This window comes from Schistocerca serialis, chromosome 1, assembly GCF_023864345.2.
Source record: "Schistocerca serialis cubense isolate TAMUIC-IGC-003099 chromosome 1, iqSchSeri2.2, whole genome shotgun sequence".
Lineage (NCBI taxonomy): Eukaryota > Metazoa > Arthropoda > Insecta > Orthoptera > Acrididae > Schistocerca > Schistocerca serialis.
The window spans coordinates 640,291,355-640,318,505 of NC_064638.1; the positions used below are offsets into that span (position 1 = coordinate 640,291,355).

The 27,151-nt window shown below is 38.8% G+C and overlaps 1 protein-coding gene across 1 annotated transcript in view; it reads right to left on the reverse strand.

Annotated features, from left to right (window-relative positions):
* LOC126478830 (RRP15-like protein) overlaps window positions 1-9,405 on the reverse strand; it is a 54,227-nt gene extending 44,822 nt beyond the window's left edge. The window contains exon 1 of the mRNA XM_050103732.1: window positions 9,126-9,405. Coding sequence (XP_049959689.1) covers window positions 9,126-9,180 — 55 coding nt within the window. The 5' untranslated portion in view covers window positions 9,181-9,405. The remainder of the gene's footprint in view (window positions 1-9,125) is intronic.
* Between the last annotated feature and the right edge of the window lie 17,746 nt (window positions 9,406-27,151).

Genomic DNA, 27,151 nt, shown 5'->3' on the forward strand with positions numbered 1-27,151 from the left:
GGATCGGAGTATGGGATGTCAGATCCCTTAATTGGACAAGTAGGTTAGAAAATTTACAAAGAGAAATGGATATGTTAAAGTTAGATGTAGGCCTAATGGGAATTAGTGTGGTTCAGTAATAGGAGGAACAAGACTTTTGGTCAGGTGAATACAGGGTTATACATACAAAATCAAACAGGGGTAATGCAAGAATTGGTTTCATAATGAATAAAAAAAATAGAGTGCGGATAAGCTACTACATACAGCATGCTGAATGCATTTTAGTAGCCAAGATAGACATGAAGTATCCATCTACCACAGTAGTACAAGTTTATATGTCAACTAGCTCTACAGATGATGAAGAGATTGAAGAAATGTATGATGCGATAAAAGAAATTATTCAGATAGTTAAGGGAGACAAAAATTTAATAGTTATGGGGGACTGGAATTTGACAGTACGAAAAGGTTGGGTTGGGCTGAGTTGATTTGGGGGAAGAGACCAAACTACAAGGTCATCAGTCTCCGGCAGTGCCCTTTCAAAGGAACCATCCCGGAATTTGCCTGAAGCAATTTAGGGAAAACATGGAAAACCTAAATCAGGATGGCCAGACACGGGATTGACCCATCGTCCTCCCGAATGCGAGTCTACTGTGTTAACCACTGCACCACCTTGCTCAGTATGTATGAAAAGGAAGAGAAGGAAAAGTAGTATATGAACATGGAGTGTGGATAGGGAATAAAAGAGGAAGCCGTCTGGTAGAATTTTGCACAAAGCATAAATTAATCACAGTTAACACTTGGTTTAAGAATCATGACAGAAGGTTGTATGGAAGAGGCCTGGAAACACTGGAAGACTTCAGTTAGATATTAGGGTAAGAGAGAGATTTAGGAATCAGGTTCTAAATTGTAAGACATTTCCAGGGGCAGATGTGGATTCTGGCCACAATTATTAGTTATGAACTGTAGATTAAAATTGATGAAACAGCAAAAAGGTAGGAATTAAAGAGATGGGATCTGGATAAACTGAAAGAACCGCAGGTTGTAGAGAGTTTCTGCGAGAGCATTAGGGAACAATTGACAGGAATGGGGGAAAGAAATCCTTGGGTAACAGAAGAAATGTTGAATTTAATTGATGAAGGGAGAAAATATAGAAATACAGAAAATGAAGCAGGCAAAAAGGAATACAAACATCTCAAAAATGAGATCAACAGGAAGTGGAAAACGGCTAAGTAGGAATGGCTAGAGGACAAATGTAAGGATGTAGAAGCATATATCACTAGAGGTAAGACAGATACTGCCTACAGGAAAATTAAAGAGGCCTTTGGAAAAAAGAGAACCACCTGCATGAATATCAAGAGTTGAGATGGAAAACCAGTCCTAAGTAAAGAAGGGAAAGCAGAAAAGTGGAAGGAGTATATAGAGGGTCTGTATAACGGGGATGTGCTTGAGGGAAATATTATGGAAATGGAAGAGGATGTAGATGTAGATGAAGATGAAATGGGAGATATGATGCCTGCATAAAGAATTTGACAGAGCACTGAAAGAACTAAGCCAAAACAAGGCCCCGAGAGTAGACAACATTCCATTAGAGCTACCTTGGGAGGGCCATCCATGACAAAACTCTACCATCTGGTGAGTGAGATGTATGAGACAGCCGAAATAGCCTCAGACTTCAAGAAGAATATAATTCCAATCCCAAAGAAAGCAGATGTTGACAGGTGTGAAAATTATCAAACTATCAGCTTAATAAGTCATGGCTGCAAAATACTAACACAAATTCTTTACAGACAAATGAAAAAACTGGTAGAAGCTGACCCCAGGGAAGATGAGTTTGGATTCCATAGAAATGTTGGAACACGTGAGGCAATACTGACCCTTAGACTTATCTTAGAAGATAGATTAAGGAAAGGGAAATCTACATTTCTAGCATTTGCACACTCAGAGAAAGCTTTTGACAGTGTTGACTGGAATACTCTCTTTCAAATTTTGGAAATGGTACTGGTAAAATACAGGGAGCAAAAGGCTATTTACAATTTGTACAGAAACCAGATGGCAGTAATCAGAGTCACGGGCACGAAAGGGAAGCAGTGGTTGAGAAGGGAGTGAAACAGGGTTGTAGCCTATCCCCAATGTTACTCAGTCTGTATGTTGAGCAAGCAGCAAAGGAAACAAAACATAAATTTGGAGTAGGAATTAAAATCCATGGAGAAGAAATAAGAACTTTGAGGTTTGCCGATGACATTGTAATTCTATCAGTGACAGCAAAGGACCTGGAAGAGCAGTTGAATGGAATGGACAGTGTCGTGAAAGGAGGATATAATATGAACATAAACAAAAGCAAATCAAGGATAATGGAATGTAGACAAATTAAATCAGGTGATGCTGAGGGAATCAGATTAGGAAATGAGACACTTAAACTATTAGATTAGTTCTGATATTTGGGGAGCAAAATAACTGATGATGGTCGAAGTAGAAAGGATATAAAATGTAGACTGGCTATGGCAAGGAAAGCGTTTCTGAAGAATAGAAATTTGTTAACACCGAGTATAGATTTAAGTGTCAGGAAGTCGTTTCTGAAAGTATTTGTATGGAGTGTAGCCTTGTATGGAAGTGAAACATGGACGATAAATAGTTTAGACAGACGAGAATAGAAGCTTTCAAAATGTGGTGCTACAGAAGAATGTTGAAGATTAGATGGGTAGATCACGTAACTAATGAGGACGTACTGAATAGAATTGGGGAGAAGAGAAATTTATGGCACAACTTGACTAGAAGAAGGGATTGGCTAGTAGGACACGTTCTGAAGCATCAAGGGATCACCAATTTAATACTAGAGGGAAGCGTGGAGGCTAAAAATCGTAGAGGGAGACCAAGAGATGAATACACTATGCAAGTTCAGACGGATGTAGGTTGCTGTAGTTACTCAAAGATGAAGAAGCATGTGCAGGATAGAGTAGCATGGAGAGCTGCATCAGACAGAATCTCTGGACTGAAGGCCACAACAACAACAACAACAACAGGTTGAGAGGCAACAATTTTAAAATCACTACACTTTATTACAATATTTTACATCAAATAAATAGCTGCAATCCAAAAACACTGTTAATTACAAAGGCTGTTAGAAAAGGGGCACATCATGCCCGCATTACGCCAACAGCAACTGCCAGCCATATCGGAAACATTCTGATTATAGCTTGATACAGGAAACTTATAAAACAAGAAGCGAGCTTACATTAACAACTAACATAATGATTTCACAAGCCCAGAATCGGCCCTAGCTCAGGATCATACGACAATGGCAGTAACTATAATTCATAATATATTTTCACAAGTAAGAAAATTTTAAAAATCGACTTTAAATAAAATATAGTCAGAGCCACAAAATTACTCAGCCATTACTTCACTAGGTTGGTTGGTGGGGGTTGAAGGGACCAGATTACTTTACTTGAAAAGGCAACACACACACACTAGCAATAATGTCCAACAATAAACAATTAGTGAACAGTTGCCATGACAAGATAATAGGCCAATAATTGCAAATTTAAGGTTATTGAATGAAAGCATATCTGATAAATTTGGCACACTTAAGGTAACTTAATAAAACAGGAATCAAACAAAAGCTTTTAAAACAACCTGACACACATATGGAAACAAAATACCTGTTCTTTGAAAGGCAAGCACACTGTCATACCAAATTCATATAAGGCTAATAAAGCTCATTGCCATCAGAAGCAGGACAAAAGTACTACAAACAAAGCAGAGGCAATGAAAAAAGTTGTAAACACTTACAGAAACTCACCCACACCATGCTGAAGCAAAGCTCTTTACTGTTAAACTACGTAGAATAACTTTCCATCAGTACACAACACCTAGTCAATGTGAGAGCAACTAAAGATGTTTTGCATCAATTATATTCCACTTTTAGCATGCCACAAAAGTGTCAACACATTGCAACGAGGAACTTACTTCATGCCGAACACTGTATTTCCATGTAAGCCCATGAACAACGGCTTAATAACACAACACACTATTGCTCAGCTACCACTTCTGTGTACTACAATTTTAAAGGACATTTCAGTGCCACTCCACTTCATGCCTGCTGTACAGTCAACTTTGATGAAGCACTGCAATCCGTTTGATGGTGAACCACCACATTCACTGGCCCTTCCAATACTGTCTCCACCAGACTGCACTTTCCACTTATAAGCTTTGGCGCTGCACACTCACCACCTCACAGTGAGTAATACAATGCGGGCAATGGTAAGACTCTGTAATCGATTATGGACTGTCTAAACGTCCCACACTAAACGCACCCACAAGACTTAATCTGACTAAACTGGACCTGCATTTGCTTCCTCGTTTTGGTGTGCTGCAGTCAGAAACTGACAGGAGAGATGTTTCCTACAGTTTTGCATGGACCTGCAAAACTAGGGAGAATCTTCTGGGTAATGCTCTCACAGGCCTTGGTTTGAGCTCCAAAATTCTGCACATAAACCAAATCCCCAGTATCCAAACTACTCTCCTGATGCTCCTGATGTGCATGAGCAATATTTCAATATGCCATGCTCCACGTAGTGTTAACATCTGATGGGTCAGCCTTGTCTGGCAGCAGGTCACCAATCATCCACCAGTTAGAAAGTTTCGAGTTGACCGGGTAGCCCAGCATCAACTGAGCAGGAGTAGTTCTATGGGCTTCAAGAAATGCAGTATTAAAGGCTAAACTCAACCATCTCACTGACCTGTCAAAACATGACCGACTCTTAGCATGGTATATATTTAAGGCTGCCCTTAAATTATGGTTGATCTGCTCGGCGAAGGATGGTTGCAAATGATACGAAATGGTGGTTATCTAGTTAATGGCATAATCAATGCATTACCTCTCAAAAGGTGTAGAAAGGAAGGCAGCTGCATTATCGGAGACAGATTAAGCCCGACAGTAAATGTCATGTTAACAAGGAGTCTTATATGGTGCTTCCCCTCCCGTCCCCTCCTCCCTCTCCACCTCACCCACCTTTTAGCAGATGGGAGGTTGAGATGATCCATAGTTGATTTCAGAGAGTTCTGCTAGAGACCCATGATCTATTGCTCGCTGCAAGCTGACAAGCGTGCATTGCTGAAGCTTACAGGAGGAAAAGCGGAGGTAGGTGGAGCAGTAGTGGACAAGCAAGTAAATCTGGTGATTTACCACTGAGCAGGTTGCAATGCTTCATCGAAGTTGAGTTTACACCAGACACAATGGGGTGCTGGACCAAGACTAAAACTCAGGACCTCTGCCTTTCGCAGGCAAGTGCTCTACCATCTGAGCAACCAAGCACGACTCACGACCCATCCTCAAAGCTTTATTTCAGCCAGCTGTGAAGACAGGTCATGTATCATGCTCGGGTAGCTCAATCTGTACAGGACTTGCCTGCAACGGGTGAAGTTCCCGAGTCCAAGTCTTGATCCAGCAAACAGTTTTAATCTGCCAGGCTGCCAGGAAGTTTCATATCAGCACACACTCCACTGAAGAGTGAAAAATCATTCTGGAAATATTTAGCTTTATTTTTTTCACCAGTCACAATTTCTAAGGTTGTGGTTAGGATGGACTTAATGTTTTAGCTTCAGTTTTTGCAAATGAAATAAAATATCATGTACCATCATTTATGAAGCATAGAAAACTCTGAACAAGTAATGCGACTGTCTACTCACATCTAACTCACAATTCATTGTGTTCATTTCCCTTAATTTGTCACGTGAAATGTTAGCAACAGCAGTATGCAACACAAGCGCCATAATACATTGTAAGTGCACTTTTACTGAAGTACCGAAATATGTATGATTGGCCAGAATATTAACACAACAATGGAATGAAATACTACAGTTTTGCTGTTGACCTCCTAGCCCAATGCAATTGTGACACATTCTTAAACCGTATCATCAATGAGGATGAGACTGGTACTCAACCTCTAGAGAGAGAAATATACGACATTACATGCAGCAATATTATTATTTGTGCTAGTATTGGAAAACATGAATTCTAGCATCCTGGAACAACTCTACAGCTCTAATATTTGTATGATATAGATCTTGACTTTGTCAGTATGCAAACAGCTGACAGCGGGAAAATTGCAGTAGCACCTTGGGGTCAACTGAAGCGTCCAATTCCACCTGTCGGCTTTGACCCGTAACGTAATTCTGTTGTGGTGTGTGACGTAACAACGGCGCGGAGTTTAGTTTGTGTGAGTGGCGTGTTTGTAGGTGTCATTTTGATGTGATAGGTGGTGCTCTCTGGTGGTGTGTTTATGTGTTGTGTGTTAGGTGATGTTTTTGGTTTAGCTTGCAGGTGTGTCGTGTTTAAAGGTGGCGTATTGTTATGGTCGGTGTTTCTCTTTGGTGGTGTGTTTATGGGTAGCATGTTATGAGGCGTATAGGGTTAATTTGTGTGGTAGCATTGCACGTGTGTGGTACCAGTGGTGACTGTGTTTCCAGCGGAATATTTTTCGGTGTGTTAACAATTTTGGTTTTGTTATGTCAACATTATTGTAGTTCTTTTTTCTGTTCGTCGTGTGTGAATTTTAGTAAATTGCTTTGTTTATGTCTTTGGTAGATATGGATATGATGGACAAGGCAAACAGCTTTCAGTTGTTGGCGATGATGGGGGCAGTGCGTTGTCTCTAATAAAATTTCTTCAGCTATTCGGCCTGTTGGCTGAAGTCGTGAAGTGTTCAGTGTGTCGTGAAGAAATGAGGCTTACTAGTTCCTGCGTCTCGGAACGGATGACTAAGTTTGGTGGTGGTGAAATTTTTGAGATTGAAGGTTGTGGGGTCTTCTTATTTTCGTGTTTTTTGTCGTTTGGTGTAGTGGTGTGTGTGTTTATATTTGGTTTGCCCCCACTTAAAAACCCACAACTTCCCCCGCTTGTCCCGTTAGTTTCATTATATTTTTGAAGGAATATCTGTTTGATGGTTTTTTTCGATCTGTTTTCGTGTTTGTTGTCATGTTCACCTGATGACGTCATAGGAGCGGTATGGGAGTTGTTGTGAATGGTCGTTTCTCCCATATTGGTGACGTCATTGGTCAAAGTAGAGGGATGGAATCGGACCCTTCTGTTAACCCGTTTGTTTAACGATATTACACAAAAACAGCAGCAAAATGAGCAATGGACATTTTCAAATAGTGGCATTTCTCCCAATGTACAGAAACTGCCTAAAGGACTTTAGAAGTAGACATTTCAAATCTACTGGATGTGAGACTGTTTGAGCAAGACTCAGCATCAAGGGCACGCATGAACTTCTTATCACATCTGTCTATAAACCCCCAGGCTCACATCCAGATGTAACCAAAAACTTTAGAGAAAAACAGACTTAGCTAATACAAGCCATACTGTCATCATTAATCATCCAGGAATCCAATGGGTAAATCACAATTTAGTAAATGGTGGGTCTGACAAGACATCCTGTGAACTTAATGTCTTCCCTGAAAACTACCTTGAACATATGGTCTGGAAGACTAATCATAATGGAAATATAGTAGACCTGATGGCAACAAACTGATTTGATATCTCTGAAGATTTCCATATTCAAGCAGGTATCAGTGACCATGAGCCACATTAATATTTGAAAATGGAGTTCAATGTATCTGCTTTTCCTTTGCTACCCTCACTTTCAGTTTCTGTGTCTAAACACTAATTTTGGTTACACTGACAGCGTTTACATACAACCAGAGTTTCACTGATTTTTGAGAGAGCTTCAAAGGCACCCATATTGAAGCTGGTATCAGTGGACACGGGGCCATTGCAGTAACTATGATTTCTAAAGTACAAAGAGCAGCTAAAACAAGCAGAAACAGTTATATCATCAGCAAACTAGATACAGGTGAAGTAGTGTCATATCTCAATACGGAACTAGAAACAATTTCTGAGGAGGACCATGCAGAAGAAATGTGGCTCAGTTTTGGAAGAATAGCTGCTCAAGCATTTAATAGATACTTACCTAGCAGAATAGTTCACGATTGGAGAAACTTCTAAAGGAACATAGCCTACTGCATGATAGGTGTAAACAAAGCACATGGCTATAGATAGGGAATGTTGAGTGAAATGTGCTTGGGCATCAAGAGGGGGGCATCAAGAGGGAAACATGTGAAGTCTTCATTGCCTACCAAAGCAGAAACATATCAAAAACTCAATCACAAAATCCAAAGAAATTCAGGCCATATGTAACAGCTGTTAGCGCACCAAAGTTGGTGTCTAGACACTCATGAATGACACAGGAGGGTAGCAAAGAAAAGCAGATCTGCTGAACTCTACTTTCAAATGTTCCTTTACTAAGGAAGATTAAGAAGTACTTGCCTCATTTAATCTCCACACCACTGCAAAGATGACTGATGTAGATATTATTATAGTTAGTGGCACTGAGAAATAGCTAAGATTAAACAAGGCTCCAGGGCCAGATGTAATCCCAGTCAGATTCCGTTAATTTTCATCTGAGTTAGCTGCCTTTTAACCATAATATACCACAGATTCAAGAAACAGAAAACTGTGCCCAGTGACTGTAAGAAAGCATGTCACACTATTTTACAAGGAAAATAGCAGAAGTGATCCACAAAACTACCGTCCTGTCTCAACAGTGGCCATGTGTTAAGAGTATCCTACAGCAGTGATGGTGAAAGATGATCCCTGATAGCTGTAAGTGCTCTTTCCAGCTATTAACTGTGAAGCACAAATGTCTGCAGGTGAAAACAACAGTTGTCTACAGAGCTGCAACAACACTGAGACATTGCCACAGAGATGTATACAAAATCGTATTATGTGACTGGCTGTGATACACATGTGAATCAGCCATGCGAAGCCTAGTCCAGCTGTTAGGATCTTTTTTCATCAACTTTACTATAGAACCTATTCTGAGCTCAAACAAAATGAGATATCTCAAACAGATGACATCCTCGGTGCCAACCGGCATGGACTCCAACAATACTGATTACGCAAAACCCAACTTGCGCTTTTCTCACGACATCTAAAAGGCAAGAAAATGAGGTGGACGCAGTATTTCTTGACTTCTGAAATCCATCTGACTCAGTATCACACCAACAGCCATTCACAAAAGTATGGTTGTATTCAATACAAATAAAGATTTGTGACTGGACTGAAGATTTAATTAATCATCATATACCTTCATTAATTCGTGGCTCCTCCACAATTTCCGAAAAGCTCAGAAAGGTCGCCATGTTGAGTCTGTCAGTATTTCCAGAAATTTACTACTAATTCTTTTTTATCAGTTCAGCTTATTTCACGCAGTACACACACCAGAAGCGCCAACACAAACATAACGTTTCCACCAAAACAATCCCACGTGCAGAACTGTTGATGTTGACATCGTCGTCATAACATCGGAGGTTCAGAGCTTTAAAACGAAGAGTCGTAATCAAAGTTCGTAACACTACCTGTTCTGTCAATATGTCATGTGGGGCCTCCGCAAGCAAGGAAAACTTGCACATGCACCCTCTCGCCATCTCCAAGAAACACCATTTGTGTTTTAAACCATGCAAAATGATTTCCCACTGCCACAGTACTCAAAATGCCGAAATAAGTTCCGACGGCGTAAATGTAATTGTCAGAACCTAAGTCAAGAGCTCACAGACGCGTTGACGAAAAAACGTGGCCCCACAAACACTGGATACAAAAATGTAGTTCTCATTGAAAACATTTAGGGGCGTCAAACATGAAAGTGTTGTTAATACAGGACAAAGTGTCGACTGAAAAGTAAATGAGTGAGTAAAATTACTTCTGAATTTCTTTTTAGGAATATTACTTACTCTTTATCGAGAAGTCAGATACAAGTATACGAGATGAAAGGGCAGCTCGGTTGAGATAGCTGGCAACTGAAGACCTTTTTATTATCGTTGTAGTATTCTTACTGCACAGTTTCTTAATTTTTATGTGAAATTCGGGCTGCTGATATGTAAAGCATTTTGTAATATAAAAGTGAATGCTTTCTGTATTAACGTTTTCTTAATTAATCAGAACGTGCATAACAGGAACTACATACCCCAGAATGCATAATCACCACCGACTAATTACAACGCAAAGGAATAAACAAAAAATACTGTCGAAATCAATTTGTGTTTCTCAACATGTCCCTTAAACTGACAAAGACATACAATATGAAGTCTAAATATACATTCACTCATTCACTTATTTCGCAAAGGCCGCAGTTTCTTGCACATGTTTTATGTCTGGCATTGCTTAGTGGTCCTGTGAAATCATCAGTTAACATTTCTTCAGAAGGCAGATGTTTTGCATTAATAACACCTGACTTAATATGCCTTTTTATAGAGTGATACTTTGTATCTATATGCTTTTATTTATTTATTTAGCATGCATTACATTGAACAAGCAATATTGGACTTGACATAAACAGAAATAGGTTAACAATGCAGTACAAAACTGAATCACACACAAAAATAAAACAGTAAATTTACATTTTGTCAAACGATAAATCAGGTTAAATTCATCACTACTAAATATAGAATTCATACAAAATAAACTATATATAATAGGCTTAAGTCCTATAAAGTGCAATATAATAAATACAAAATACAAAACTTCACACAGTTCCTCCTTTGAGGTGATTAATTCCCTGGTCCATTACAGGAATTGAGATTACATAAAATTAACAATACATTTACATTCTATTTGAAGATATTCTAAGTTTTAATCATAATTAATAATAGATGTAGAGACTAAAGTATTTTGAAGGAATACATAATACATAAACAAAATAAAGGCATCTCATAACTTTTAACAAACAAGGACACTGCATTTATTGTCATGGTTAGTTTTCCATTTCTTTACCTGGATTTTCATAAAATTCATTTACTGAATAGTAACATTTTTCAAGTAAGTATTTTTAAGTCCTAATATAAATTTTATAATATCTCTTAAATCTTTAATGTGTTGTGGCAGAGCATTATGAAGTTTAACACAAAATAGCTTACATGTTTCTGAGTTCATGTTCTTTTTGTAGGTTCTATATGCAAATCTTTCTTGTTCCTTGGGTTATAATTGTGACAGTTTGCATTTGTGTGGAAATTGCTTAGGTTTGACTTGGTTACAAGTACACACCTGAATATGTATAATGAAGACAAAGTGAGAATTCCTAATTTCTGGAGCAATGGTCCTCAGTGAGCTTGTGTGTGACTATGCGTAATTATTCAAACAACTCATTTTTGTAGGCTAAAAATTTCTTTTAAATTTGATTTTGAACTGACCCAGAAAGTTATCCCATATGAAACAACAGAATGAAAATATCCAAAGTACGCCATTCTGGTGACCTCAGGAGTCCTAACATTTGCTGTAACTCTCAAGGCTGAGTTGAGTCTGTGTGAAAGGTATTTAACATGGTTTTCCCACTTTAAAGCTTCATCTATATGGAGACCCAGTACTTTTGCAAACTGTACTCTGTCTATTTGACTACCATCCAATTGTAGGACAATGTCCTCATCCTGAATTATTTTTCCAAAATGTAAGTAATTTGTTTTCTTTGCATTCAGTGACAGTTTGTATGCACAGAACAAGGTCTCAATACTTTTCAAGAGGTTATTTGAAGTAAATAATTCGACCGAGAGTTTGTCAATAGATTCTTGGGTAAATGAATGGCTCCTTTATTATCACAATATACTCTAAATAACTTTACAACTCTCTTAGATCTACCTCAGACATAAAGTGCCTTAACCGCAGCGAATCTTGAACAGCTGTTGCCAAGGCCATATATTTAGCTTCACAAGCAGAAAGCGCAATGTTTTTTTTTTTTTTTTTTTTTTTTTTTTGTTTTATACCAGACAATGAAGTAATGAGTGTTGCAGTTGTATGCATGAACCAGTTACAGAGTGCCTCTCATTTATTTGATTTCCCTGGTCTGCATCACTGAAGGCCATTATTTCTATGTTAACATCTCTAGAAACTTCCAGCTTGTAGTCCATGGTTCCCTTAAAATATCTAAACAATCTTTTTACTGACAACCAATGGATCTTTATAAAATAATGATTATAACTGCCAAAGAAATTTACAGCAAAACACATATCAGGTTTGCAGACTTGGGATAGATATAGAAGATTTCCTATTGCCTCTCGATGAGGTACATTTATATCACCTGATTCGACTGCTTTGAAGTCCAAACCAAGTTCAAGTGATGGCTTTGCACCACTCTTTCCAAATCCCTCCAGAACTTCTTTTGCACAAGATTTGTGAGAGATCCAAATTTTTCCTATTTCTCGATTGCATGTACTTTCCATACCTGGGCATTGGCTTATCTGCTCTAGATCTGTTATCTCAAAAAATTTATTCCAAAAACTTTTGAACTGATCCAAAACACTTCTGTCATTTGAGAGTAATAGTGTGTCATCGATATATAAAGCTATGATATGTAGTGTGGCTCCATTCTATGAAAATATATTGATGGATCAGTGTCTGATCTGTTCAACTTCAGTTTTCTTAACACTCATAATTTTTTTGATTCCAACTCCTACCAGCCTGTTTGAGTCCATAAACAGTTTCTTCAGCCTTCATACTTTTCCATGATTTGCAAAATTTTCTGGTGGAATGACATACATTTCTTCATTTTAGTCTCCATAAAGATAAGCAGTAATGATCTCAATATGATCAATCCCCATATACAAGAGAAATGTAATGGATGCCAGTCTGATCACTGACATGAAGGGTTCCTCATAATGAACATCTTCAATTTGACTACATCCTTTTACTAACAGGCATGCCTTAAATGTTTCTGGTGCACTGCTAGCCTCAGACTTTATTTTAAAGCCCCCTTAGTCTTGAGTGGTTTGTGTCCCCTCAGTAGCTCCTGGATAGCACTTCTTCAGATGTGTTATTATAAACTAGAGATCCAAATTCTTTCTTCTTTGCTCTTCCATTCTTCGTATTTGTCCCTTCAGAGGCTTCTTTTAAATCAATGTTTTCATTTGGAAGTACTCCTTTCAAATAGTAAGTAGCATGATTATGCCATGTCTTGAGTTTTGGTTATCTGTTTGATCTTCAAGATGTAATCTCTTGAACTACACTATGTGATAAAAAGTATCCAGACACCCCCCCAAAACATAGGTTTTTCATATTAGGTGCATTGTGCTGACACCTACTGCAAGGTACTCTATATCAGCGACCTCAGTAGTCATTAGATATCATGAGAGAGCAGAATGGAGCACTCTGCAAAACTCACGGACTTCAAACATGGTCAGATGATTGGGTGTCACTTGTGTCATATGTCTGTATGGCAGACTTCCACACTCCTAAGCATCCCTAGGTACATTGTTTCCGATGTGATAGCGTAGTGGAAACGTAAGGGGACACGTACAGTACAAAAGCGTACAGGTCGACCTCGTCTGACAAAGACCGCCGACAGTTGAAGAGGGTCGTAATGTGTAACAGGCAGACATCTATCCGGACGATCACACAGGAATTCCAAACTGCATCAGGACCCACTGCAAGTACTATGACAGTTGGGTGGGAGGTGAGGAAACTTGGATTTCATGGTCGAGTGGCTGCTCATATGCCATACATCACGCTGGTAAATGACAAACGACGCTTCGCTTGGTGTAAGGAGCGTAAACATCGGATGGTTGAACATTGGAAAAATGTTGTGTGGAGTGACGAACCACGGTACACAATGTGGCGAACCGATAGCAGGGTGTGGGTATGACGAATGCACGGTGAAAATCAACTGCCAGCGTGTATAGTGACAACAGTAAAATTCGGAGGCGGTAGTGTTATGGTGTGGTCGTGTTTTTCATGGAGAGGGTTTGCACCCCTTGTTGTTTTGCGTTGCACTATCTCAGCACATACCTACATTGATGTTTTAAGCACCTTCTTGCTTCCCACTGTTGAAGAGCAATTCGGGGATGTTGACTGCATCTTTCAACACGATCGAGCACCTTTTCATAATGCACGGTCTGTGCGGATTGGTTACACGACAATAACATCCCTGTAATGGGCTGACCTGCACATATTCCTGACCTGAATCTTATAGAACACCTTTGGGATGTTTGCAACGCCGACTTCATGCGAGGCCTCGCCGATCGACATCGATATCTCTCCTCACTGCAGCACTCTGTAAAGAATGGGCTGCCATTCCCCAAGAAGCCTTCCAGCACATGATTGAACGTATTCCTGCCAGAGTGGAAGCTGTCATCAAGGATAACGATGAGCCAACACCATACTAAACTCCAGCATTTACGATTGAGGGCGCGACGAACTTGTAACTAATTCCAAGCTAGGCGTCCGGATACTTTTGATCACATGGTGTATGTTTCGATTCTCAAGACTCTCGTCTTGAGCTTCAATTTCTACTGAAGCCATAAAAGGGTTCAATATCATAGTCTTCTGGTTTAACTTTTTGTTCAGTTTGTGAAGTATTTATGTCCTCAAGAACTGCTTCTTGTCCCAGTCCATAGAGATCTTAGGTCCCTCAGTTTTTTAACTTGGAAAATTCTCATCATCCAGGAATTTTACATCCCTGCTGACAATTATCTGGCCAGTCTCCCTATTAATGAATCGATAGCTTCTGGTTGCCTGAAAGTAGACTACAAATAAAATAATAATAAGTTCATTAACTAATGAACTACAAAGACAGGCCTCACATAGAAAACACGCAGAGATCGATGAATTTCAACAGAAAATGCATACCAGCGAAGCGAAAATCTGTGCCAAAGTGAAATATTTGCCTCCAAGAATAAATAATAAATCTTCACGAAATCTCACTGAGTTAAATATCTACTCAGATAGCCACTGACGCGAACTGGCGGAAGTACTACGAAACCATTACGATCTGAAAGTATGCAGTCTTGTGAAACGAGGAGCACCAATGTGGGAAATTATTAGGGACGTTTTACTGGACAAACAAGACAACAAAAATCGTCATGTTGTATTAATCGAAGGAGCAAATGACGTGTATTGTAACGAGTTAGCTAACGCTATTATCAGTCTCAAAAGTGCCCTCAGTTCGATAGAAAACCAAAAAGTAACTGTTATTGGTATACCACATAGGCATGACCTCATATCTGCTTCATGTGTGAACGCCGAAATTAAGGAAGCAAATAAACAGATACAAACTGTGTGTAAAGTGTACCCAAACATAAGATTTCTATCAATCGATCTCCTGGATAGATGCAGCTTTACAAAACATGGCATGCACCTGAATAGAAGAGGCAAGTCGTCTCTGTGCAAAGCAATTTACGAAACGTTAGAAACATATAAAAAACAAAGTATCTATGAGTCAGTACCAGCCATTGTAATGAACTACCAATACATTACTCGAAGCAACCATGGAGGAAGTGAATCTGTCTTGGAGACAACAACTACAGCAGCTGCAGAACCACAAATTGCTACAGCATCACGATCAAATTCAGTAACAACTGCAGCACCAGCAAAACCAGCAACATCTGAACCAGCTCAAGCAACAAGACCAATAACAGCAGCAGCACAAGCAACAGAAGCAGAAATGGTGTCAACAACTGTAGCAGTTCCACTACAGTCACTGGCAGAAAAGAGGAAGGAAACCGCAGGCATCAGCAATTACAGGGCAAAACCAACATATACTACAACAACAGATCCACCACCAACAGAAATAGCGCCAATAAAAGAATCAAAGGCAGCAACAACACAAAGAATCCTGTCAGCACCATCACCACATCCATTACCACTACCATCACCACCACGGAAGCAGCAGCAGCAACAACAGCAGCAGCAACTGAACCAACAACAACAGTAGCAGCAGCAACAAAACCATCAACAACAGTTGCAGCAACACAACACTGCCTAAGGAGGAGTCAAAGACATCTACCTCATTAAATAAGGATTTTTTTATGGCTTCAGACAAAGAAATGGAAAAGATTGTGACAAATCAGCAAGAAAATTTGCAGATAAGTCACAACTACTATGGAAAATGCAGCACATTACCAGGTAATGACAAAAGAAAAAATACTTGCAAAACAGTCAGGATAATGTGTCAGAATATTCAATGCCTCAGAAACAAAGTACTAGATCTAGAAGTAGCTTTAAATAATCTTGCTGATGTCTCTTGTATTTGTTTACCTGAACACTGGTGCAAGGCTAGTGAAATAAGTCTCATAAATATAAGCAAGTTTAATTTAGCATCACATTATTGCTGAAGTGTTTTTAAAAATGGTGGGGTATGCATTTACTCTAGAGTAGGACTGCAGTTCAAAGTGAAAACAGAATTGGATCATCTAAATGTAGAAAAACATTTTGAATCATGTGCCATAGAGTTAAAAACTGAGAAGAGTGAAAAACTAGTTGTCATTACAGTATACAGATCTCCAGTGGGTGACAAAAACATATTCTTCAAAAAAATAGAAGCAGCATTAAACACTTTTTATAGTAATGAAGTGAAATTATTTTTTATGTGGAGATTTTAATGTTAACCAGTTAATTGAAAGTGATGAAAAAAGACAGCTTTTGAGTATACTCAGCAGCTTCCACATGAAACCACTCTTTACAGATGCCACCAGAATAACAGAACTGTCATCTTCTCTTTTACACAATATTTTCTCAAATATGGAGAATGGTATCACTGAGCCACTAAACGTAAACTTAGGTCTTTTGGATCACAATACACTATTAACATACATAAATTACTCTATCCCCAAGGTAGTAATATATAAGTGGGGATACAAAAGGCATTTCTATACAGAAAAAGTAAATACTTTCATCCAGTTGTTAGCTAATGAAACCTGGGAAGATGTCTTTGCACAAACAACAAACGAGGAATCTTTCAATGCTTTTTCTAATACATTCATGTCCCTATTTGAGATGTGTTTCCCAAAAAAGCTCACAAAGATCAATGTCATGCCTAGGAACACAAGCCAGTGGATAACACCTGCTATTAGAGTATCTAGTCAAACACTAAACTCAAAAAAGATAACAAAGATGAACACTTCACAGATTATGTTAAGACATACAAGAAAATTTACAGGAAGGTGATCAAAAAAGCCAAGACAATGCACAATGACAGTGTAATTGCTGGGTCAGCAAACAAATCGAAAGCTATATGGAATGTAGTAAAAAAAGAAATAGGCCCAAGCAAAAATGTTAGAAATCCAGATGACTTTGTTTTAAAAGATGATCAAGGTGTGCTAGTCAGAAATCTTGCTTTAGCAAATTACATTAATGACTACTTCATAAATAGTCCAATCAATCTGAGTAAAAATTGTTCTAAGATTAGTAGAAAATCAATCCCAGAAGAACAAAGTGTTAATTCATTATTGCTACCTCCCACGAACAAATTGGAAGTTAATATAATAATAAAAACAATGAAGAATAAAATGTCCTCAGGGATTGACGAGATACCTTGCTCAGTCATGATGAGATGTGCTAGTGTCATATCAGACCTACTCTCACACATCATAACTATATCATTTTCAGAATGTGTCTTTCCACAACGATTAAAAATTGCAAAAGTAAAACCATTGTATAAAAAGGGCAATATACATGAAGTGGGAAACTATAGACCAATAGCTTTATTATCAGTATTTTCAAAAGTAATAGAGACAGTCATGAAAAACAGAATTACAAATTACCTCGAGAAATTCAATCTATTGTCTGTAAACCAACACGGCTTTCGCAAAGGAATGAGTACAGAGTCAGCCATCACCCAATTCATTGAAAATATTGTAACGGGGCTAGATAAGAACAACAGTACAATAGGAATAAATTTGGACCTCTCAAAGGCATTTGATACTGTCCAACATGATATCCTGCTAGACAGATTAGAATATGTCGGTATACGAGGAGTAGCTAAAAAGTGGTTTCAGTCATATCTCCATAATAGGAAACAGATAGTAGAAATTGCAACAACAAACAGTAAAAACCAAAGTATTGTCCGGCCGCGGTGGTCTAGCAGTTCTAGGCGCTCAGTCCGGAACTGCGCGACTGCTATGGTCGCAGGTTCGAATCCTGCCTAGGGCATGGATGTGTGTGTTGTCTTTAGGTTAGTTAGGTTTAAGTAGTTCTAAGTTCTAGGGGACTGATGACCACAGGTGTTAAGTCCCATAGTGCTCAGAGCCATTTGAACCATTTGAACCAAAGTATTGTTTACGGATCGGATATTCAGACTGTGCCAATTGGGGTACCGCAGGGGAGTGTTCTAGGACCTCTCCTATTTCTTCTTTACATAAATGATATCAAGATTCCAGTAAATTGTACTCATATAATCATATAACCCTGTTTGCGGATGACACAAACATTGTACTAACTGACATAAACCGGGTATTGCCAACATCTGCAACCAGAGTTATAGAATATTTGCAAAATTGGTTTGAAGTGAACAAATTAACCATAAATATCTCTAAAACTAATTATACCCATTACAGGAAAGCAAAGTCACAGTCTGATCTAGATCTCAGAATACAAAATAAAGAAATTGTGAGAGTTGCTACCATAAAATTCTTAGGTGTACATATAGACGAAAATTTAGACTGGAAATCCCATATCCTGTATCTCTCGCATAAGTTAAGCTCTGCTTGCTTTGCTTTACACATTATTAGCTTTGTATGTAGTAGGGAATGTAGCAGAGCTGTTTACTTTGCTTATATACATTCTGCTATTACCTACAGCCTCATCTTCTGGGGTCATAGTAAGAAAAATCTCAAAACCATCTTCACTCTACAAAAACGAGCTGTTAGAATAATTACCAACAGTTCAAGGCTAACTCCTTCCAAGCAGTTATTTTAACAGCTGAATATTCTACCCCTGCTGTGCCTCTACATACAGAAAAGCGTAATTAATGTAAAACGAAATATTAACAATTTCCAATCCAACTTGGATCTACATACTTACAAACAAGAAAGTGCAATGACATTCATATAAAAAGAGTTTACAAGGCTTTGGCGCAGAAACAAACAAACATACAAGGAAGCAGATTGTATAACAAACTACCGCTAAAGATAAAAGAAATAAAAAAATTGTCTTCGTTTAAAGAAGCAGTATTCAAATTTTTAATGATCAACTGCTATTATAGTGTAAAGGAATACTTGGAATCGCTTCATATTAAACAATTATATTTATGTACTCTGTGCCAATAGTAATTCTTATTTGACTGTTGCTATGATCTAAATAAATAATATGTACAAAAGTGCTAGAATTGTATGTGTTATATCTAAATATCAACTGTGTATTCCATGTAAAAAATCTTTCTCATACATCAATGTAACTAATCAAAGTTGTACATGCTATTTCAATGTGGTCCGATGTTATGTAGTCTACTATGCACATCTGTATTTTGTATAGTATTGTTCACCCTATATGTGTGTAAATATATATACTATGTATTTTTTGACGAAATCCATGCAATGTAAATTGTCTCTGGATGAATAAACTACTACTACTACTACTACTACTACTACTACTATCGACTTCTGTGACCATATCCCACTTCTTGTGCTGAGGTTTTGCAATGTGAACCATTGCACACCTAAAATTCTCAAACGTAATTAACAATGCTTTCTTCAAAGCCAAAGTTCATATGGCTTTTTATCTCCAAATATGGTGGATGGTGAACAAGTTTATAGATATGCAACTGTACGCACAGATTCAGCTCAATACTCCTTTGGTATGTTAGCATCGAGCATTATGGCATGAGCTTTTTCAACCAATGTTCTATTATCTGTCTCAGCAACACTATTTTGCTGTGGACTGTAACATACTGTAAGCTGGCGGATGATATCTTCAGAAGTCAGAAATCTTTTTAGTTCATCATTGACACACTGCTTCCCGCTATCAGACCATAACTTCTTTATATTTCTACCTATCTGATTTTCCACCATAGCTTTGAAGTTTTTAAATATCTGTGTTACCTCAGATTTTTCTTCAAGAAATAAATAAACCTGAACCTTGAATAATCGTCAATGCATGTGAGCAAATAACAATTTCCACCAACAGATGTCTCCATTTGCCCTCACAAATCAAAATGTACTAAGTCTCACATGTGTTTAGAATGCTTTTTGCTAGGTTTGAATGGAGTACATTACTGTTTTCTCATTATGCACAACTCACAGGTATCCTTAACGACAATATCTTCATTTAGTCCCGTCGAAACTTTGATAATTTCAGCATACTTTTGCGATTCGTATGTCCTAGCCTGCAATGCCATAAGAATCCACTATCTTTTGTACAATAGCACTGTTTCATTTCACTTGTAGTCAAACAGTAAGTAGATGCCACTCTTAGGCAATGCTTTGGCAGTTAGTTCACCTCCTGCATTGTAGATGAATCCATCTTTTTGTTAAGTCACTTCATGCCCTTTGCTCACAATTTTAGTAACTGAGAGCAAATTTACAGCTGAGTTTGGGATATGAATGACATCAGATGCTTCTACTTCTACTGTTTTATCACTGGTATAGAAGGTTAGATCAATAACACTTCCAGTAGCGCCTGCTACTTAGTGATCAACTCCCCTCTGGTCTCTGAACTATTACATGACTTCGCAATATGAAGTTTCCTTCCAGCGTTAGTGATGTGGGTCGAGGCACATATCCTTTTCGTGAGACTGATTAACATCTGCTACAAGAAAAGCTTTCTTTTGCTGTGACCTTAATTACATATCCATCATCGTTATTTTTGAAGAGCTTCCTCCTTTTCCGTCCTTGCTAGAACAGTACTTAGCAATATGATTCGGTTCCTTACACTTGTAGGATTTAATAATACGTTTTTTAGGCCTCTGCTTATTCGTATGTAGAGCGGGTTCTTCATTTCCACTCACGTCTTCAGGTTGTAGCAGTTCCACTTTAATAGAATCTCCCGTGATACACATGCCCTGAGTCTTCAAATGCTTTTTCCAAGACCATCCAGACTTCTGGTGCCATATTCGTGTCCCTTATATGGGAATAATTTATCTTGCCCAAAAACTTATAAACCGGGAGAGTGTCTTTTTGTCTCTTGTCTCCCAAGAATCGACCCACCTTGCTGGATCCAAAGGAGGGTTTTCAACAACATTCCACAGTCTGCCTTCATGGCAAATTTCGACGTCGAATAATTTTCGTTCCCAGTCAACTTTCCACCACTGGAAGTCCATTTGGGGCTGTAAAACTCCTTTTTCGCTCTATGTGAGAAAACAATAACAGCAGCCTGCACACATTAACGATCAGTCAGCAAAATAAGAATGATTACCACATGTGAAACTTCCAAACCGGCTCTGAATTACTGCATGCAACTTCGATGTTAACATTTACAAAATCTTAATTTCACACCTGTATAGTCTGTCGGTAAACTGAAGAGCGAGCGAGCGAGTCCCCACTCTGCCAACCCAGCTACGTCACAGGGCGCTTCTACAGGCTGTTTCACAACGTAGTACCGGCCGTGCCGTGGCGCGCGCTTTAAATCTGTGGCGACGCCGTGTACAGAATTACGTCTCGGCTGCGTTCATTTTTATACAAATGCATTAAGACCATAAGGACTACAAAAAACGATAGCTTCTTCCGAAACACAACATTATAGAGTAAATATTATTAACATAAGAACGAAAGTCAGTATTGGACTACAAACATAGAACCGAATGGCTATTCATGTGAATGTATGTTCCGCTATTGCTATTCGTAAAACGAACCCCTTATAATGCAATCAATCTGTAGAATTTAAGGTTTGTTCTTATTTTGTGTTTCTACTAAAAGGTAGAAGTTTTCTTTGAAGGGCTGCATTGAAACTTAACAACTCTTGCAACACCAAGAGTGTTCAAATGTAAGCAGAAATTTATAATTTTGTGTGTTGTATTAGTCCCACTTGCACTACTTTTTTGTCACTGTCTTTGTAAACATGCCTCAAAAGTATGTGTACAATGTTAAGCATGCTGGGTATTTACTGTTTTGTCAGCTGTCAGAAAGGTTACATGTGTTTCGGTAGTATCAACCATTATTTGTTTTGTATAAAAATAAATTAGAGAATCTGTATTAAATTTGGTTATAAGAATGGAATAAAGTGAATGAAACTTTTGGAAATGGTAAATATTGCTGTTGGTGAGACTGTTCTGAGTAAACCAAGCGCAGGCAAGTGGTATAAACGTTTCAAAGCAGGCCTTAAAGGACAGCGGTTTTACAAGTATGAATGAGAATAAAAATGCACAGTTAAGAGGCGTATAAACTGTCCCGAAGAAAGAGAGCTCCTGAAGTGTCTTGGAAATCGGAAAAAGCACTGGCATAACTGTATAGCATGTATTGGTGAATATTTTGAAGAGGATAACATTGCTGTAGATTAACAAATGAAGTTCTTACCAAAAAATAAAAATGAATATGTGAACGCACCTCAAATGTCAAGATTTTTGCCCAGAAGTCCAGAATCGGTGTACATGTTTCGAATGAAATTTCAGCAGAGTTTAGAATAGCTATCGCGCACATGTTTTAAGTAGTATGTCTTAGAATCAGGCGAATAGTGACCGAGATACAGATTTAGTGTTCCATAAGCATCAAAGGTTTTGTGTGATTTTGAAACTGTTTATAACAATGGCTTTCTTCCCAAAATTATTAGTTTTCCTTCGTGGCGATTCCAGTAAACCAAGCAGCTTATTTTTCCGTTCCTAATTTATGTGTCCTACTGGGTGAGGCTGACGTTTGCATAGATTGCAGCCCTTTCATTGGGACTGGTAATGTTAGCCAACAGTTCTTTTTGGGTCGCCTCTTTAATACAAGCTGTAACAACATTAGAGACGATCGAACGCTCGTTACTCCACAAATACCTCCTCATCCTCGTATTCTGCACATTTTCTTGCAATGCTAGACGATTATCCATCACTTCTGGATATCGAAGTACATCAGTAAGTATACAAAGTTAACTCACTGATGCTAACAACTAAGATCCCACGAAGAGAAACGACGTATACCACTGCACGCCGATCTACACCGCTAGACAGGTAACGGGCAACAGATTTTGGGTGCCCCTGTAGGCCGGTGTCAGCGTTCTTCCAGGAAAGGCCACTTCCCCCACCAAAAGCGCTGCTCGCTCTTGAGTTTACAGACAGACTATACCTGTGCTCATAACTTTTTTGAGCCTTTTTAATATAAACGTGAAAGCCTTCTGAAACAACGTTTTATTAATTAATCAGCGCACACATAACAACAACTACATACTCCAGAACACATAATCACCATCGAGTAATTACAACACAAAGGAGTAAACAAAAAAATGTCGATACCGGTTTACATATCACAACATAATGCGAAAAATGTCGTGTGACTAGGGCCTGCCGTCGGGTAGACCATTTGACGGGTGCAAGTCTTTCGATTTGACGCCACTTCAGCGACTTGCGCGTCGATGGGGATGAAATGATGATGGTTGGGGCAACACAACACCCAGTCCCTGAGCAGAGAAAATCTCCAACCAAGCCGGGAATCGAACCCGGGCCGTTAGGATTGACACACTGTCGCACTGACCACTCGGCTACCGGGGGCGGACACAACATAATGCAATAACATGAAGGTATCACTTTATCGGGAAGTAAGCCTTTTGTATCAACATTTAAGTTTCTTTTTTTTCATTTTTAGAGTTAATCAAGGTGTGGGCAGCTATTTGTTGCTGTACATATAATTTTGTATACAATCATGGTGTGTTGTATGTTAAAATAAATACAATGAAATCAGATAATACTAGTAATGCCTACTTAAATATAATGTACACTTATGGCATGTCTTCACTTGCAAATCTCCAACCAGAATAACCATAAAATCTTCTACATTGATAGACCATGTAGCAACAAATATAGATAGGAAAAAATGCTATACAAGGTGACTTTTTCCATTGTACAAACTTAAGGGAGCGATCGATGAGAGGATACAGAACAAAAGAAGTCTAATGAATTTATGTCTGGAAATGCATGGTTTCCATGCTAGAGACCATTTTTTCAATCATAAATTGTTACAGAGGCTGTGGTCTAGTACACGCTGTACCATGCAGCTACAGTTACAATATGTGCTGAAAATTGTTTCCTTGTGCCTCAACGCACGCATGTATGCTCTGTGGCATGTTCTGTCTCACACATTCACATCAGCCAAGTTGCATCCAAACAGTGTCAAAGGCAGAATGAATATGCTGCTCCAGTGTCTCCACATCTAAAATGGGCTCTGCAAACACGAGACTTTTGAGATTGCCCCATAACCAGAAATCGCAGAGATCCAGTGAATGAGCAAGCCCTTTGTCCGATCCATCGACAAGGGAAGACATGAATGAGATGCATGGAAATGTTAACAGTAAAATGGGCTGGAGTACCATATGTAGCAGCTACATAACCCTTTGAATCATTAATGGCACTTCTTCCAGCAAAGGAGGCGAAGTCACCCACAAGAAACGTGGCGTGGCATGCGATGTGGACAGAAGACTTGTCCCAAAATATGGTCGCCATTTATCCTGGCCCACACATCCAGCTCCACCATACCATGGGGCTTCTGCATACTCTCTCACAGATGATTGTTATAAAAGCTGAAGATACAACTCCGCACAAAATGTAGTCTCATCTGTGAATAGGATGGATGACACAAATCTCAGAATTTTGGTTTCGTGGTGAAGAAACCATTGACAAAACTGCTCCCGATGTGGAAAGTCTGTCGCTAGTAAGCCTTGCTGTAAGTGATGAGGGTAGTAATAATTGCCAGGGATAATAGGACCTACCCTGAAGTGGCGGGCTAACTGCCTGGTATTGACACGATGGTCGCCTTCCAAAGTTTAATCACTTTTTCCTCCAAGTCTGGTGTTCAAACATTTCGAATACATCACCACTGATTTCCTGCTTCCTGAAATTACCATGTTTCAGACAAATGGCGAAACACAGTTGCAAACATTGGATGTTGTGATTGTTGTCGACAGGGAGAGATCTGATACAATTTTACTGCCCACCACCCACTGGCATTTTCCTTTCCATAAGTAAACGTCATTTTGGCAAGATCTCGATTAGAATATGGAACTATTGTTACAACACTGTATCACATCCACTACAAGGTGAGTCAGCAAGATAAGTGAATTGGACTATGGCAGGAGAAGGCGCTAGGGCATGACATATGAGGAACAATACCACCCTCTAGTAGGAAGCCATGGATACTGTAACTGCGGCTGCATGGTACACATGTATTTGATTGCAGTCTCTGTAACAAAGCATGACTGAATAAATGGTCTCAAAGATGGAAACCATGCACTCCTGGACATTAGTTCATTCGACCTTTTTGCCCCATATCGTCTCATTGATCAATCATAGAATGTGTACACAGTGGAAAAAATCACCCTGTATACATGTTCAGTATCTAGGTCTATCAAATCGTCTGTGTCAAACGTTTAAACTAAATATTTATGTCAAAAAGCGCTCTTAAATTAAAAGTGTACAAAAGTGTCTTCTCAATGTCAAACCTGCATGAATTTTCACAGGCTGCCACAGGAAACTAAAAGTGTAAATGAACTTAATACTTTTAGCCAAAAGCTAAATACATAGTTTCTGAGTAAAAGCTGTTACAATGTAAATGAATATTTACAATAATTATAGATAGGAACTTAATATTCATGGATAGTCCACACATTAAACAAAACTATATAGTATAATTAAAAATATTGTGAGAGTAATTCCATTAACTAAAAATTGTAAGAATCAATTATGTTAGTTTACTAAAAACTCACTTCCACCAATCTACAGCATCCCTACAATTTGTATTGTTCTACAGATGAATAAATGACTATATATCTCTATTTAACTATTAGTGTGCAGAATAGTCATCAGTCATTTCTTGTCCAAGTAAGAGTTGGTTGGTGGTTAGTGTTTAACGTCCCGTCGACAACGAGGTCATTAGAGATGGAGCGCAGGCTCGGGTTAGGCAAGGATTGGGAAGGAAAGCGGCCGTGCCCTTTCAAAGGAACCATCCCGGCATTTGCCTGAAACGATTTAGGGAAATCACAGAAAATCTAAATCAGGATGGCTGGAGACGGGATTGAACCGTCCTCCTCCCGAATGCGAGTCCAGTGTGCTAACCACTGCGCCACCTCGCTCGGTTGTGTCCAAGTAAGAGTATGAAAGCCAATTCGCACTAGACGCGAATCGAACGTTATATGAACCTCCGTGAGGTACTGAGATAAGCTGGGTTCACTCACACAACAAAAGTGTCGCCACAGCTATAGTCCGATCCATGAATGAATGCGGTTTGCGCATGACGAGAATAGGTTGGGGGTTGCATTGTAGCTGGATCTAAGTGACACTTGCAGTACACCCGTGCTTTGTGCTTGATGAAAGTGTTTATCCTGCGAATTATGTCTCTCACTTGCTCGAGTAGAATTTGTTGCTTATCACTACCATCAGCTGAGACTTCTTAATTGCAATAAAAATTTATTACATAACTCGCTATTATCACGTTTAATGCTCCCATTAGGTATGACATTCATAGCGGAGCACTCAGAACACTGTTGAATGCTCATTGGCTGTCAGATAACACATGACGTAGGTGCGCAGAACGAGTGTATACTCTACTGCCGCCTTTTGTGACTCCAGCTATGATCATACAGTTGCATGTCTATACAACACCCTGTTTTAGTGGCGCTATTTTAGAGATGCAACTTCTGTCATGCCACAAAAAGTCCAGATTGCTGGCACTTTGTTGCGCCACTTCCCTTAAACCACTACTCCATGATGGTTGTATTTCGAAAAACGAGCATCCTGTTACAGTTATCATTTTGGAGTAATTACTGTTGTGCTCCATTCGATTGCAGTGAGTTTTCATTTTATCACTGACTAAAGTGAAGACAGCGGTCGACAGGTGCACCTTCGCAGCTTCTGAAACTACTTGAACAACAACCTATGTTTAATTTGCTGCAGTGGAATCTGTGTGTGTGTGTGTGTGTGTGTGTGTGTGTGTGTGGAGGGGGGGCGCATGTGCACACACAATATTTGCCAACCAATGATGTATCCCGCAATCTAGAAAGATTTTTGGATGAAGAAATAAATAAATAAACTAACTTATTACTGGTATGTAACCAAAAGAACGAGTCATATAAATTTCGTGATTTGTGAGAGCAAGCACCGTCTTAATTGTTGATTATTTGTGGGAAATAGCCCTTGAGATTGACGTGGTAGCTTCTTAATTGAAAATTAGTTCTTGAAAGTTCCTACATCAAGGAATACAATAAGATTCTAAAAACTTGGAACAGTGTCATGTCTGT